At 44.6% G+C, this 14,378-nt stretch overlaps 1 protein-coding gene across 1 annotated transcript in view; it reads left to right on the top strand.

The window, feature by feature from the left end:
• Nucleotides 1-14,378, top strand: part of hmcn2 (hemicentin 2) — a gene marked incomplete at its 5' end in the record, with an annotated part of 74,761 nt that overhangs the window by 41,310 nt on the left and 19,073 nt on the right. The window contains 24 exons of the mRNA XM_080765765.1: nucleotides 82-225; nucleotides 341-500; nucleotides 783-907; nucleotides 1,423-1,606; nucleotides 2,910-3,007; nucleotides 3,152-3,430; nucleotides 3,970-4,160; nucleotides 4,487-4,568; nucleotides 5,408-5,544; nucleotides 5,696-5,837; nucleotides 6,085-6,229; nucleotides 6,474-6,601; nucleotides 6,902-7,058; nucleotides 7,157-7,278; nucleotides 7,532-7,696; nucleotides 8,209-8,316; nucleotides 9,364-9,498; nucleotides 10,243-10,377; nucleotides 10,707-10,976; nucleotides 11,534-11,724; nucleotides 11,877-12,090; nucleotides 12,528-12,662; nucleotides 12,822-13,012; nucleotides 13,956-14,037. Coding sequence (XP_080621891.1) covers nucleotides 82-225; nucleotides 341-500; nucleotides 783-907; nucleotides 1,423-1,606; nucleotides 2,910-3,007; nucleotides 3,152-3,430; nucleotides 3,970-4,160; nucleotides 4,487-4,568; nucleotides 5,408-5,544; nucleotides 5,696-5,837; nucleotides 6,085-6,229; nucleotides 6,474-6,601; nucleotides 6,902-7,058; nucleotides 7,157-7,278; nucleotides 7,532-7,696; nucleotides 8,209-8,316; nucleotides 9,364-9,498; nucleotides 10,243-10,377; nucleotides 10,707-10,976; nucleotides 11,534-11,724; nucleotides 11,877-12,090; nucleotides 12,528-12,662; nucleotides 12,822-13,012; nucleotides 13,956-14,037 — 3,720 coding nt within the window. The remainder of the gene's footprint in view (nucleotides 1-81; nucleotides 226-340; nucleotides 501-782; nucleotides 908-1,422; nucleotides 1,607-2,909; nucleotides 3,008-3,151; nucleotides 3,431-3,969; nucleotides 4,161-4,486; nucleotides 4,569-5,407; nucleotides 5,545-5,695; nucleotides 5,838-6,084; nucleotides 6,230-6,473; nucleotides 6,602-6,901; nucleotides 7,059-7,156; nucleotides 7,279-7,531; nucleotides 7,697-8,208; nucleotides 8,317-9,363; nucleotides 9,499-10,242; nucleotides 10,378-10,706; nucleotides 10,977-11,533; nucleotides 11,725-11,876; nucleotides 12,091-12,527; nucleotides 12,663-12,821; nucleotides 13,013-13,955; nucleotides 14,038-14,378) is intronic.

Genomic DNA, 14,378 nt, shown 5'->3' with positions numbered 1-14,378 from the left:
TAGTGTTACCGAAAATCAGTAAATATGATAGAGCATAGGAATGTATGACACCTGGCATAATTTCATGATTTTGCACTCCAGAAAGCAGTCTACATTGGCAATGGTCTGTTCGGGGCAACAGGCTAGAGCTGGGGCCTTTATCGCTGTCCCACGCAGGAACATACAGCTGTGTAGCCAAGAACGGCCAGGGGATGACACAGAAGGACTATACACTCACTGTGCAGGGTAAAGCTTGCAATATGGCATATTCACACCAAAATGTTCTTACTTATAAAGTTATATAGTTCCTTTGAAACAAATTGGATGTGATATTTTAACGCTTTGCTCCACATCCTCTCAGTATCTCCAGCCATCATGGATTCCGGCCACTCGACAGAACTGAGTGCTCCAACGGGAGAGTCGCTGACTCTGGAGTGCAAAGCTTCTGGGTCCCCCACACCTCAGCTGAGCTGGTTAAAGAACGGACTGACTCTGGAGGGATCAGAAACTCGGCATATAGAGTAAGCCTTCATCATTCATGGCCTCTGATTTACTTTCTGACTGACTAGTAGTGAAGGCATATTGTTGTCAGGGTTCGATTTGTAAAAAAACAACAGGGGGGATATTTTCTTACCTACTTAAGACCTATATTTTGTTCACATGTTGTGATGTGACACGTTGTGAGCTTGTAGATCTTCTGTAGATCCTCCCCCCACACACACACACACACACACACACACACACACAGATGCAGCGTTATTGCATAAATAATTACAGTAGTAATGCATTCGTTTTTTCAACAGTATAACACCAGATGGCACCACCTTAACCTTACTGATGCTGAGCCCTGAGGACTCTGGGACATACACTTGTCTGGCTATGAGTCCCGCTGGCCAGGAGAGCAAAATCTACACCCTCTTTGTCCTGGGTCAGTTTTTCTGGAAAGCAACGAGTGTATTGATGCATTTGCTGTCCTGTATAGTTCAATAAATAATGCATGACTCCGCTACCTCTGCCAGGGTTTGGGGGCTCAATTAACACGGAGACCACATGTGCTAAAAATATAAAATGATTAAATGCAAAACTATGTGCTTTTGGGTTCAAGTGTACAGACACATGGCTTAGGTTAACCCATTCTGACCGGGAACCCATTTTGGTGTTGGCATCATGTTATGATTTAGCTATTGAAAAATAGCAGATCTACAAGCTCATAGCGCGCCACCGAGTGGCGCGCTACGAGCTTGTAGGTCTGCTATTTTTGAAAAATCGAAGAGCGACTGACATTTTTAGAATCTGATCTCAGGTCAGAATGGGTTAATCAGACCAGTGTGTGTCCAGTAGAAACCTCGTATGAATCTGATCTCAGGTCAGAATGGGTTAATGGTATTTGAGTAGTCTCAAACTTTCTGTACTACGTTAATCAATATGACATTCACATCACAGTGCCCCCATCTATCTCTGGCGAGACCACTGTGCCAAGAGAGGTACAAACCACCCAGGACGGTGTGGTGACCCTGGAATGTCACGCAGCAGGCAACCCTCCACCTCAGATCAGCTGGTTGAAGAATGGACGGCCTCTGCTCCTCTCTCCCCGCACACGCCTCCTCTCTGCTGACTCTGTGCTTCGGTCAGTACATTAAATATAACATTCCTTGCTCATGGGGCCTCGGTGGCATAGAGATAATACACTCCCCCACCTAGGGGTGTCCGGGTGGCGCAGGGGGAAAGTTCCTGCCCACCACTATGGAGACTGGGGCTAGATTACTCTTGCTGCGGTGCCTCCTGCTTGGCTTGGACAAACACATTAGCAAATGTTCAGAGGTGGGAATCTGGCAGGGAGGGTGATCTATGTCGCTGTAATAGCAACCCCCTACAGGTTGGTTGGGGCCATAGAGTATTAAAAGGATAGAGACTAAACTGGCGCGAAGCTCCGCCCCCTCCGCTATTCATGTCAGTGGAAGTTGCTCAGTGGCGTTTTGAAGCACCCGGAAAGGCTGCCGGAAGTACCGTCTATTTCCGCATTTTTTCGCTGATATCAGCATTTGGACGCCAAAATTTGGTGTCCGGAAGTGAAGAAGTGCAGAAGTGCAGCTGGGCTTTAACATTGAGCGCTCGGTTGCACGGGGTTTCCTCGTCAAGAATCCACGGGTCCGCCTGCAGTCCTTCCTCTTACCACTAGGGACCAGCGCTTCAACATTGGAGTGCCTAGCTGGCCCCTTGGTTGGGGCACCTGTTCAGCAGGGAGGAGAACTGGGAGGGATAGCTTGTTATGACCTCCCAGTGAAACTCCTCAGTGTCGGGTGAAAAGAAGGGGCTGATGACTCCATTTGTATCGGAGGAGACTTGTGGTTGTCTATACCCTCAACAGTAGCAGCATGTAGCGTTTGGCAGTGACGGGGACAATGCAAATGGGGGTAATTGTTAATGTCTAAATTGGGGGAGAAAATTCAAAGAATAAAAACACCCCCCACCACAATTCTCGCCAACAATGCCTGCAGCTTCGCCACCCAGCTTTGACAAACACAATGGCAGTGTTCAGGAGACAGACTGTCCTTGTTGCTGCACTAGCGACCCCTGCTGGATCATTAGGGAATCTGATAATCGATGAGGGGATCTTGGGGAGAGAGATTGAACCTCTGCACACATTACATTCTCCTAGTGAAAATCTGTGTAAAAATGTCTAGTGTATCCATGTGTATCAGAGGAGAGAGAGAGAGAGAGAGACAGACATGTTCTACATCTACAGCCTACCCCAGCAAACAGTGGGAGGTTTGGCAGTAACAGGAACCACAGTACACATTGGGAATTAAATTGGGGTGAAAATGGGGAAAACGCAAACCAAACCAAACAAACAGAACCATATAATTCATGAACGGCAGAATGTTTCCAGTTGTTCTTTTGATGGATGTGTTCCCTTTCTGTATGTCTAGGATTTCTCCTGTACAGTTGTCTGACTCTGGAGTGTACACTTGTGTGGCTCGCAGCCGGGCCGGTCTTGCAGAGCTCATCTATGATCTTCAAGTCCAAGGTATGCCAGTGTTCCCAGTTAACCACATTAACCTTTTATTAGTATTGTAGGCATTTATATAATATAAAATAATTTGTTAAATATAGGGCTTAAGTTGTTAAGTTTCACATTCACACCGGAGCTACTGATGTGTTTGCGCCACAGTACCTCCAGCTGTGGACCACGTTGAGCCAGTGGAGCCAGTGACGGTGGTCCAGGGCTCCTTGGTGACGTTGACCTGTGAGGCTCGCGGCGTGCCCCCTCCCTCTCTGGCATGGCTGAAGGACGGCCAGCCGCTGTCCCTGCACCGCAACCTGCTGCTGGACGGCCAGGAGACGCGTCTACAGCTGCCCGACGTGACGTCCTCGGACGCAGGGCTCTACAGTTGTGTGGCCAGCAACCAGGCTGGCAGCAGCACCAAGAGCTTCAACCTCACTGTGCTAGGTCCGTGCTTCTCAAGCCGTTTCATGTCAAGCACTCAAAAAGGAATATGTATTTGACCCCCTCTTTTTTCTGAAACAAAAAAAAAGAAAGACACCAATATGTGTTTAATAAATACTGTAAACAAACATAATGAGACAGACCAAATGGTCTTAAGGGTGAGATCACACCAAACTTTAATTTTGCCTATAGCAGCGGATTCTGCCAATGCTTTTCAATGGGTGGAAATCCGTGAAAGTCAACATTTAGAATCTGCCGCATAGGCAGAATTATAGTTGGGTGAGACCGCACCCTTAGGCATGTTTTTTTAAGTGGAGTATCTGGTACCGTTGAACGTTTTTCTGCGGTGAACGAGTATGTTTTGAAAATGGTTTGTCCTGTGGTTGCTGATAAAACCACATGAATTAACCAGTTGGAAATAGAACTGTAAATGGTTTACTTACCCACTAGAAGCTATAAACATTTGACACATTTTGAAAGCTAAAACTAAACTAAATACTGACTAGCTTCTTTTTTCTCTTAACTGTTTATTTTATTTCTAGAACCCCCAAAGATATCCAGCTCTGGTTTCCCAGAGGAGCTGACCATAGCAGTCAACACCCCACTGGAATTGGAGTGTTATGCTGTCGGGGTCCCCCCTCCCACGCTGAGCTGGCTCAAGGACAGCCGGCCCTTGGAGGGAACTGAAATAGTACAGGAGGATGGACGCTTTATCAGGATTAGCAAAGTGCAGGTAAATGGCAACCCTGAAAAACTTCAGAATGTCACTGTGTACTGTGTACAGAAAACGTAATTGCTAACCTCCTTTTTTAACCACTTTAAACCTTTTGGGAGGGGAAATAGCCGATCTACAATGTATTACTGTATGTCAATTGAAACATGAAGTAATAGATTATATTTTTCTTAAACACTTTCAGATTGTTTGTGACTACATAGTACACCCTCTCTTAGGCATTACATGGCAAGCATGTAAGGATGTCAAATTTTGCCATGCTGCACTTTTGTATGAAAAAGTATAAAATAGGGCTTATCAGAAACTTGAATGGTGTATTTTTAAAGGTGGAAGATGCAGGTCTGTACACCTGCCTGGCCAGCAGCCCAGCAGGAGAAGATGGAAGAAACCACTGGGTCCGCGTCCAAGGTGACACATTATCTTTCAACTTATCATACATAAGTAATAAAAAAGACACTTCGTGACTGCCGCTCCACCCCTGTCATTGCCGTAAATCACACAGCATTACCATCCCCCTGGGCAGCAAAATCCTGAGTATTCTTTTTAGCACAGGCTTAGATCAGCATAATCCTAAGGGCACAAACCTTAAGTTGTGCCCTGCTTTACTCAATGCTTTACTCAATCACTAAATCACTCTCACTTCAAAGTTCTTACTATCGTTTGGTCGTAATGTTGACCATTTGCAATCTATCCAGTGATTTGTCATGGGTAAAATGTTACTATAATGGTTAATAGTAAATATAGTAGCACTCTTGCTTTATTGTCATCTGTACTTGCAGGCATAATGTAGACATTGGGATGGCTCTGATACATTCAACAAGAACAATAAAATATACGTTAAACCCCTTCCATGCATGGCATCTGTTTAACACTGACTGACATTCTGTGCTCTGATCATTGAAAGACCTAAGCTAGAGCTAAACCTACTTGTAATGTGCATGGATGGAGCAGTATCACCTGCTGCAACTGGGTATAGCAGTAATGTGCTCGTATTCATTCATCCTGAATCAGATTTCCTGATGTTTCCTGAATATAAGGGAAAAAGTATGAAAAAACATTTAAATCTCACAGAACAGCTTGGGAGATTCCAAAATCGTTCAGTCATCTCAGAAAAAATGATTTTGCCGAGCCTTCGTTACTTACCGGTAAATCAGTCTTGATGAGATTATCATGGATTAAATGTAAATCAATTTGGGGGGACGACTAAAGTCGTGCCAGTAATGATCAAGGGTTTGTTTTTGTTCCAGCTCCACCAACTCTTGTTGGCTCTAGTGATGTGAGAACAGTGACTGTGCCAGCCAAGGGACATTTGACTCTGGAGTGCTTGGCAGACAGCGACCCTCCTCCTGAAATAGCATGGTACAAGGATGAGGTGAAACTGCAGGTATAGGCTCAGAGGACATGGAGAAAGCCAAGGATGCCAGCAATTATACACAGCATGGTCTGTCTGTCATCACGTCTGACTCACCACTCGCCACCCTCTCTCTTCCTTTTCTCTATCTTTTTTTCCCACTCCTCTGCTCTCGTTCTGCCAGCTGGGAGGTCGTGTCCAGCGGCTGGCAGGGGGTCAATACCTGGAGATTCAAGATGTCAGGACTGAGGACAGTGGTCATTACAGCTGTGTGGTCACCAACATGGCCGGAAGCACCAGTCTCTTTTTCACTGTGGAGATCCTCTGTAAGTTAACCATACATAAAGTACATACTGTATGTAGTACGTACACATGTATGCGTGAATACAGTACATTCATGTATACGCACACACACACACACACGCACGCACGCACGCACACACACACACACACACACACACACACACACACACACACACACACACACACACACACACACACACACACACACACACACACACACACACAGTCATGTCATGCTGGTGATGTTAATGTCACTTTGTTTTCCTGCAGTGCCTCCAGTCATAAAGGAAAGCAGCTCCGTGGTGACGGTGCACCTCGGTCACGATGCAGTTTTACCGTGTGAAGTTGAAGATCAACCTTCTCCCGCAGTCATGTGGAGAAAAGATGGCTTCCCTGTAGCTCACGATAACAACAAGTAAGTTCAAGCATCCTGCCGTTTCATCCCGCTCCAGGGCACTTTGTGTTGTTCATAATGGCAGCTGCCAGTAGCCGGCATACAGTACAGTGAGGAGACAGAAAAAGTTCAACAATCTGTCTCAAGTCTTACAAATCCTTCTATTGGTTGCAGTTTGTACTTACTATACTGTATTCACTCTATTTCACAAAGATCTGTCATTTCTATTATTTGTATTGTTATTATATGTATGTATGTATTTCAGGTACAGCACGCTATCGTCGGGCTCCCTGCGTGTACACGGGGTGCAGCTGAGTGATGCTGGCCGTTACTACTGCACCGTTTCTAATCAGGCCGGTTCCGATCACAGGGGAATGGACCTGCGGGTGTTTGGTAAATACAGCACTCAGAATTACACTTCAAGAATTGCTTTGTAACATAAGCGTTTCCTCTGAATGTTGCTGTGGTTGTTTGGCTTTGCGGTCAGTTCAGGTTTGGTTCAACAGCGCTCCTTATTTTCATGGCGCTAAAGTAATTTTATTTTTTTACTAGAACATCAGAGGAAATTTGACAACATAATTGTGTTAATTGGATTTCTCTGGCAGCAGAGAAACAAAAACCACTCTGAATAAGATTTCACTGATCCAATATAATACTTGACTGTCCTGTTGAATCTGTGTTGTCTCTGTTTAGTGGGCCCTTCGATCAGCCCAGGCCCATTCAATGTGACAGTGACCACAGGGCTTAGAGCTGTGCTGAGCTGCGACGCCACCGGTATACCACCGCCTCAAGTGTCCTGGAAAAGAAATGGCACACCATTAGACATGAACCAGCAGCCTGGGGCATACAGGTGACGATGGAGAAATGCATGTAGTGTACATCGCATATCAGACATAAGTCATAAAGACGTTGAAATTGAGTTATTTGTCCCTGTTCTCTTCCGTCTAGGCTGCTTGCCTCTGGGTCTCTGGTCCTCTCCAGCCCGTCCAATGACGACGAGGGTTATTTTGAGTGCACAGCTGTCAATGAAGTTGGAGAGGAGCGCAGAGTCATTGAGGTCATACTGCAAGGTGAAGGTTTATTTTTGCTCAGTTGTGTACAGTGATGAGGTTGTGGAAAATCACTTAAGCAAATAAAATGAATGAACCTCAAAGCAGCCAATCTACAAGCTCACAGCGCATTGTGCGCAATGTAGATCTGCCTATCTTTGAAGAAATGTGCCCACAATAGCCAGTCAAATCTGTTATTTTTGAAAAAAGAAAAAAGAAAGTGGTTCATATTCAAAGGAACATTTTGTGGTCTTTTTTTTTTCTCCCTGTGTAGTGCCTCCATCCATTGAAGATGATGTCACAGCAGTCACTGCTGTGAAGATGTCTCCTGTGGTGCTGCCATGCCACGTACAGGGTCGTCCTCAGCCCACTGTCACCTGGGCCAAGGGGGGAGCCAAGCTTGGCTCCAGGGGAGGGACTTACCGCGTCCTGCCCACCGGTAAGACCGTCGCTATGTTTCTGACTGGTATGCTGATTCTGCAGTAGTACGCACTCCTCTGTAGCATAGACAGAGACGTGACTTGTATTCAGGCATCTGTTTCTATGGAAAGATATCATTGGACATTTTCCATTTGGCATACCTTCATTACTGGCACATGGCCCTCTGGAGTGTAACGCTCACGGTCAAATAATTGTCTCCCACTTTGTGAGCACAGATCTGCACAAATCAAATCACAAATTCAAAAGTAGCAGATCTACAAGCTCATAGCTATGAGCTTGTATATCTGCTAATTTTGAATAGCCAAAGAAATTAAAATGATACAGATGCTTTCCCGGTTGCCTAGAGTTTTTAATTAACTTGGTAGTTCTGCTTTTGACTTCTGTACCCCTACCTCATGGAATACCATACAGTAGTGTTTATAAAATGTGATAATCAAGCCACAGTCCAGAACATAGCTGTAGAAAACTCAATAACTTAGCAATTGGATTACATTCATATTTTATACGCAGGAGTGCTGGAAATAACCGCTGCAGTTCCAAGTCATGCTGGCAGGTACACATGCTCTGCCCGCAACCCAGCTGGGGTGGCACACAAACACATCTCTCTGACTGTGCAAGGTGAGTTCTGAATTATAATATAATATATCTAGAGGGTGAAAGTTGCTCACTAGAATTTGAAACACCCAGAAGATATATTTCCGCATTTTTCTTGATTTGAGCACCAAAATTTGGTGCCCAAATGCAGAAGACTGAGCAGACGCACTAGGCTTTCTAACGGTAGAAGCATGCGCAGCGCAGGGGCATTTTTAATGCAGAAGTATTGCAATTCCAGATTTGACCACCAGGCGATGGCAGCTTGACTGTTCTACCGTGGTTCTGGGGGCTTCCATACAGGTCACTACAGAGTGTAATAGTCAACTTTTTACTTGCATAAAAATATCACTACCACAATGTAGAAATGCCTGGTTATTAAGTAAAAGTCCTGTATTCAAAATTGTATTTGAGTAAATGTACAAACGTGTTTCATTGCATTGTATTTGTATTATTGAAAACATTTTCAAAAATGCCAAATCTATAATCTCTGTGAGGTTGTAGATATGCTATTTTTGAATTTCCGAAGTATTATATATAATATCATCATCATACTATAATTAAGTCAATGTCTGTCTGAATGTGTGTCTGTCTGTGTGTCAGAAACACCGCTGTATCTCCTCACCGCCTGCACCAATCGCTCCCACTTTTCACACAGGCATTGACCATAATAATATGGAGGTCTTAATGAAGCCCTTTTTCCAATTTAAAACACAGCCGTATCTCCTCACCGCCTGCACCAATCGCTCCCACTTTTCACACAGGCATTGACCATAATAATTTGGAGGTCTTAACGAAGCCCTTTTTCCAATTTAAGTATTTTTCTTAATGAACGGCAATTACAGATATTTATGGCAATATCTCACAACGGGTAAGGGCTAGTAGGGATAAATTGGTTAATGTATGTTTTGTAATAATAATCTATATCTGCAAAGTATAAAATGTTTAAGAATGGAAATACTCAAATCGCAAAAGTACAGTACTTGACAAAATGTACTTGGTTACTTTCCACCACTGATGGGGTGCTTGTGTTAAAGCAATCTAAACATTGCATTTATCCTTGCTTGTGGTCAGAGCCCCCAGAGATTAAGCCAATGACAGAGGAAGTTGAAGTTGTGTTGCATCATGGGACTGTTCTCCGCTGTGAGGCCCGTGGTTTCCCCAGACCGTCCATCACATGGCAAAGAGAGGGTGTTCCCATTGCAGCAGGTGAGAGAAGCTATATGTACACCGCAAAGTCCTCAATGTTATCCACTTGAAACCTACATGTAGCGTCTCTATTCTGGAGGGGCGGGGGGGGGGACATATGCCGAAAATAGTGTGTGTATACTGTACAACAGTGGTTCTCAACCTGTGGGTCAAGACCCACACGATTTTGAGGGGTCCCCAGATGATAATGAAGTAACAATTTAAGGACTTTTAAGACCTTTTTAATACCTCTAAAAGAAAGAACAGCATCAAACTACAGTAGGCTATACTATGAAAACTGGTCAAACATTGGTCAACTATAAGAAAGAGGCAAAAATGTTGAAAATAGCCGATCTACAAGCTCACAACGAGGCATTGTGTGTGTGTGTGTGTGTGTGTGTGTGTGTGTGTGTGTGTGTGTGTGTGTGTGTGTGTGTGTGTGTGTGTGTGTGTGTGTGTGTGTGTGTGTGTGTGTGTGTGTGTGTGTGTGTGTGTGTGTGTGTGTGTGTGTGTGTGTGTGTGTGTGTGTGTGTGTGTGTGTGTGTGTGTGTGTGTGTGTGTGTGTGTGTGTGTGTGTGTGTGTGTCGAAAATTGCATTCCTACATTCCAAGTCCTTGTCAGGGTGGGGGGTTATTTTGGTGGGTCGTGGCCTGAAAAAGGTTGAGAACCACTGCTGTACAGAGGACAGATCAATACAAAACACATTTGCACCAGATGGTAGATGCTTCTGCTGAAGAAAATGCAATCACTGCTTCTCTGTCACAGGACATCGGTTGGCTGTGCTTTCCAATGGATCCCTAAAATTCTCCCGGGTCACTCTGGGTGACGCGGGCACCTACCAGTGCCTGGCACAGAATGAAGCAGGAACAGCTGTGGGAAGGACCAAACTAGTCCTTCAAGGTAATGTGGAGGTTTACATGATCGTGTAGATTTGAAGAAAAGAATGGATGCTGAAGGGGTCGATATGAAATCCGATGATGCGTGTGGCGTGTGCTGGTTCTGTGCTGCAGCTGCTGTTTCCACTCCTGATGAACCGTCCTAGAATGCCACTGAACTACACTATGTGCATACATGTGTCTCAGAGGGACATCTAAAGAAACTAATTCCTAAATGGTGCAATTACTGTGTAATATGATAAAATAAACTAAGTTTCCGCAGAAAACCAATTTTTTTTTCCTGAACATTTGTCTGGGAGATTTGTAATGTGGTTACTCTCTGTGCTTCTCCAGTACCACCTGTGCTGAGTGTGCCTCGTCTAGAGTACACGGCCGTGCTGGGCCAGCCGGTCAGCCTGGAGTGTGCAGCCGATGGTCAGCCCCAGCCTGAGGTTACTTGGCACAAGGAGCGGAGGCCTGTGATTGAGGGGGCATCCGTACGCATCTTTGCCAATGGAACCCTGACGATCACCGTCACCCAGCGCAGTGATAGAGGCCTCTACACCTGCACTGCCAAAAACCTAGCCGGTAGAGCCAGCCAGGATATGAGGCTGATTATTCAAGGTTGGTCACTGTTGTCACAGAGCTACGTACATAATATATAACGTTTTCTAGTTCTGCTATCCAATCATATACAAGGCGCTAAAGCATAATCTTTGTTCAACAGTGAATTTCAGTTCAGTTGAACTTAATTTCACTTTGAGTTTATGTTTAAAGATGGAGTGCCGTGATTTTTTTCCACCCGGAAACATGATCATCAGGTATTATTATTATATAATGAGGAACTTTATTTTTATTTTTAACGTGCAGTATTTGTAAAAATGTTTTTATGTGGACACGCCCACTAGTATACCTGGTTTGCCTGGTGGGTGGTGATGTGTGGGGATCCATCTGAACTGAAGCCGCACCCACAGCTGTTGTGAAGTACTGTGACCTCATAACCACATGAAAAACTGGAATAAATACAAAAATCACGGCACTCCATCTTTAAAAATCTACAGGTTCTGGCATGAGCCTTAATTGCTGACCTTATGTGACAGTTAGGATTTAGGAGTAGGAATGGGGCCCACCTGACAAGTTCTGTCAAGTAATAATAATTGATAATAACCTTTCTCTTTCAGTCCCACCTATGATTCCTGCTGGGCAGACAGAGCTGTCAGTCATCCAGGGATTCCAGGCGCTGCTTCCATGTGCCGCTCAAGGTTCCCCAGAACCCAGAGTTTCATGGGAGAAAGATGGTGCCATTGTGCCCAACCGTCCAGGCAAATTCACTGTACTGCGATCGGGAGAGCTGATCATTGAAAGAGCAGAGGTTAGAGATAATGTACTATAATACATATTTCAAACCATGGATGGATGGATGGATGGATGTGAAATGTGTTGAAAGAAAACCACCTAGAAAAGAATCACCCCTAATCTTTTAAGTCTATGTTCGAGTGGTTCATTTGAATGTCCCTTGTACAGCCAGGTGATAGCGGCGTCTTCACATGTGTCGCCACCAACGCCGCAGGCTCTGTGAGACAGGACATCCGGCTGTCTGTCAACATGAGGCCCGGCTTCAAGGAGCTGCCTGGTGATGCGACCCTGAACAAGGGTCAGAGTCTGGCCTTGTCTTGCCATGCTCAGGGCACACCCACCCCGGTCATCTCCTGGTCTGCAAATAATAGCCCCTACCCAGGTACTGTACATGATCTATTATGATAACTTTAATTTCTCCCATGTTATATTAATACCAAACCTTTAACTGTTATTCCAAAGAATAGTGTTGTTTACGGTAAATTTTATATGCTCTCAAACTGGGACCCGGAGACCCTCAGGGTTCATTGATGGGGTTCCAAATGGACCCGTACAGGTCTATAACTCTGGGAGTGCATGCATTTAACCATTTGGTTCCATGTGTGGGTCTCAGTTTTATTGTATACAGGGCTGGTTAGCCTGCTAGTTTGCCTGCATAGTAAATAGTAATGCTCAAATATATTAATGTTGATAGAGGTTTGTCATGTTGGTATGTTATCACAAGGTAGATAGTTGCAACAACTCTCAGTACTACTCAACATGAACGCTGCCATATAATAATGATTATAAATTCACATTAATATTCATTGTCTTTGTCAGGTGCCACTGTAGATGAGGCTGGCAGGAGCTCTTTGATCATTGAGAATGTCACAATGAGTGACGCTGGGACCTATATGTGCATAGCAGAGAACAGTGTGGGTTCCATACGTGCACTTTCATTTGTCCGCATCCGAGGTGAGCTGATCAGATCATCAATCTTGTACTGTTAGTCTACAGTACAAGATTGTACCAAATATAGTATTATATTGTATCAGTGAGAGGTTATGCCCCTTGACTATGAGTGGCATGATGATGATGATGGATAGTTTAGACTTAATGACCGTGTGTTTCCAGAGCCTCCAGTGTTGAAGGGCGAGGCCCACATGACTCACACAGTCCTCCAAGGTGCTTCTGCTGTGCTGGACTGTCCCATCCACGGAGACCCCAGCCCTGTCCTCCGCTGGCACAGAGACAGAACACCCCTCCTCCGCTCCGTGCGACTGCAAATGCTGCACAACGGCTCCCTAGTTATCTACAGCGTCACGGTAAACATAAAGTTCGCCTAGCTTCTTTTTTTTTCTTTCTTATCTGCGTACACAGCAGTCACCCTCAGCCTTCTTTGTCTCAGAATAAGTACAATACAATTCGGAAGGTTAAAGCTTCTTAGAAAAATATATTTGAATGAAATAAATAATTTGTTTACTTGGAAAATAACAGTTCAGATGAAAAATGAAAGCCTAGCAGAGCTTCATTTGCAGTCCCCTTGGGTGGCAGAACAGTGTGTGACTGTCCCCGCAGCGTCCTCACTGCCTCCAGCGTAAATCAGATTGGGGGCCGTTCAGTCAGAGAGCCTAACAGCATTAGCAGCAGAGGGAGAAAGAAAGGGAACAGAGAGCTGGATGTTCCCCGGAATCGGACGCTTGTTTTTTTTGCTGCCTGAAACTCTCCATGTCTCTAACTGGTGCTCTAATTGCACTCCCAGCAGTGAGGCTCTTTGACAGATGGGTGTCGGTGGCTCTCTCAAACAGTGTGAAATTTTCCCACTCTGACCATACTGTATAATCACTGTTATCGCAAACAATCTTAATGGAATGAAACCTCAATTGCCCCTTGGAAAATGCCAAGGTTGTGTGTGCGTGTGTGTGTGTGTGTGTGTGTGTGTGTGTGTGTGTGTGTGTGCGCGCACGTGAATTAAGCATCGGTGCACAAGCATGTCCTTGCTGTCGGGCGGAAACATACGTCGGAAATCTTTACTTTTCAGGAAATGGAAATAGGAACCTGCGTTCTAATGTAGTAATTATTTAGTCACCAGTTCTCGTTAATACTTTTCACCTTATTATATTAAAATGTGGCTTGTGGGTGGGTGGTGGGACATCACAAACCTAATGTTAATGTGTGCTAAGACACATTGTGTGATTTATGGGGGGGTGGGGGGGTACAAGGTTTTTGTTTGAGAGCAATGTAGTAACTACATTAATTTGTCCCCAGGCTGGAGATGCAGGGGAGTACCAATGTGTGGCAGAGAGTGAGGCAGGGGTTGCTGAGAGGACCATCACCCTCAAAGTCCAGAGTGAGTGAGAGATGACTGCATTACAATGGAAACATGGTCAATGATTAAAGGTGTTTCGTGAATGCTTCAAGGATTATAATACGCTTTGGAAAAAATAATTTATATAAAGGCCAATGCTCATTGTTCACTGTTTGAAGTTACAGTTTGTAATCAAAGCTTTAACCCACAGATGTTCTTGTACTTGTTTTCTCATGCCCCCATGTGTAAAGTGTCTTTGTGTCTTCATGTCTTTGTCTATTATAACACTTTCACGTGTGTTTTTAAATGTTATTTTAAAATTGCAGACACGTCAATGCTTAAGTGGTTAATCAATCTCTCTATCTCTGTCTCTCTCGTTCTTA

This window comes from Protomyctophum bolini (genome assembly GCF_963924005.1).
Source record: "Protomyctophum bolini genome assembly, chromosome: 6".
NCBI lineage: Eukaryota > Metazoa > Chordata > Actinopteri > Myctophiformes > Myctophidae > Protomyctophum > Protomyctophum bolini.
The sequence above is the reverse complement of the archived record's forward strand: the minus strand, read 5'-3'. Positions and strand labels throughout refer to the sequence as shown.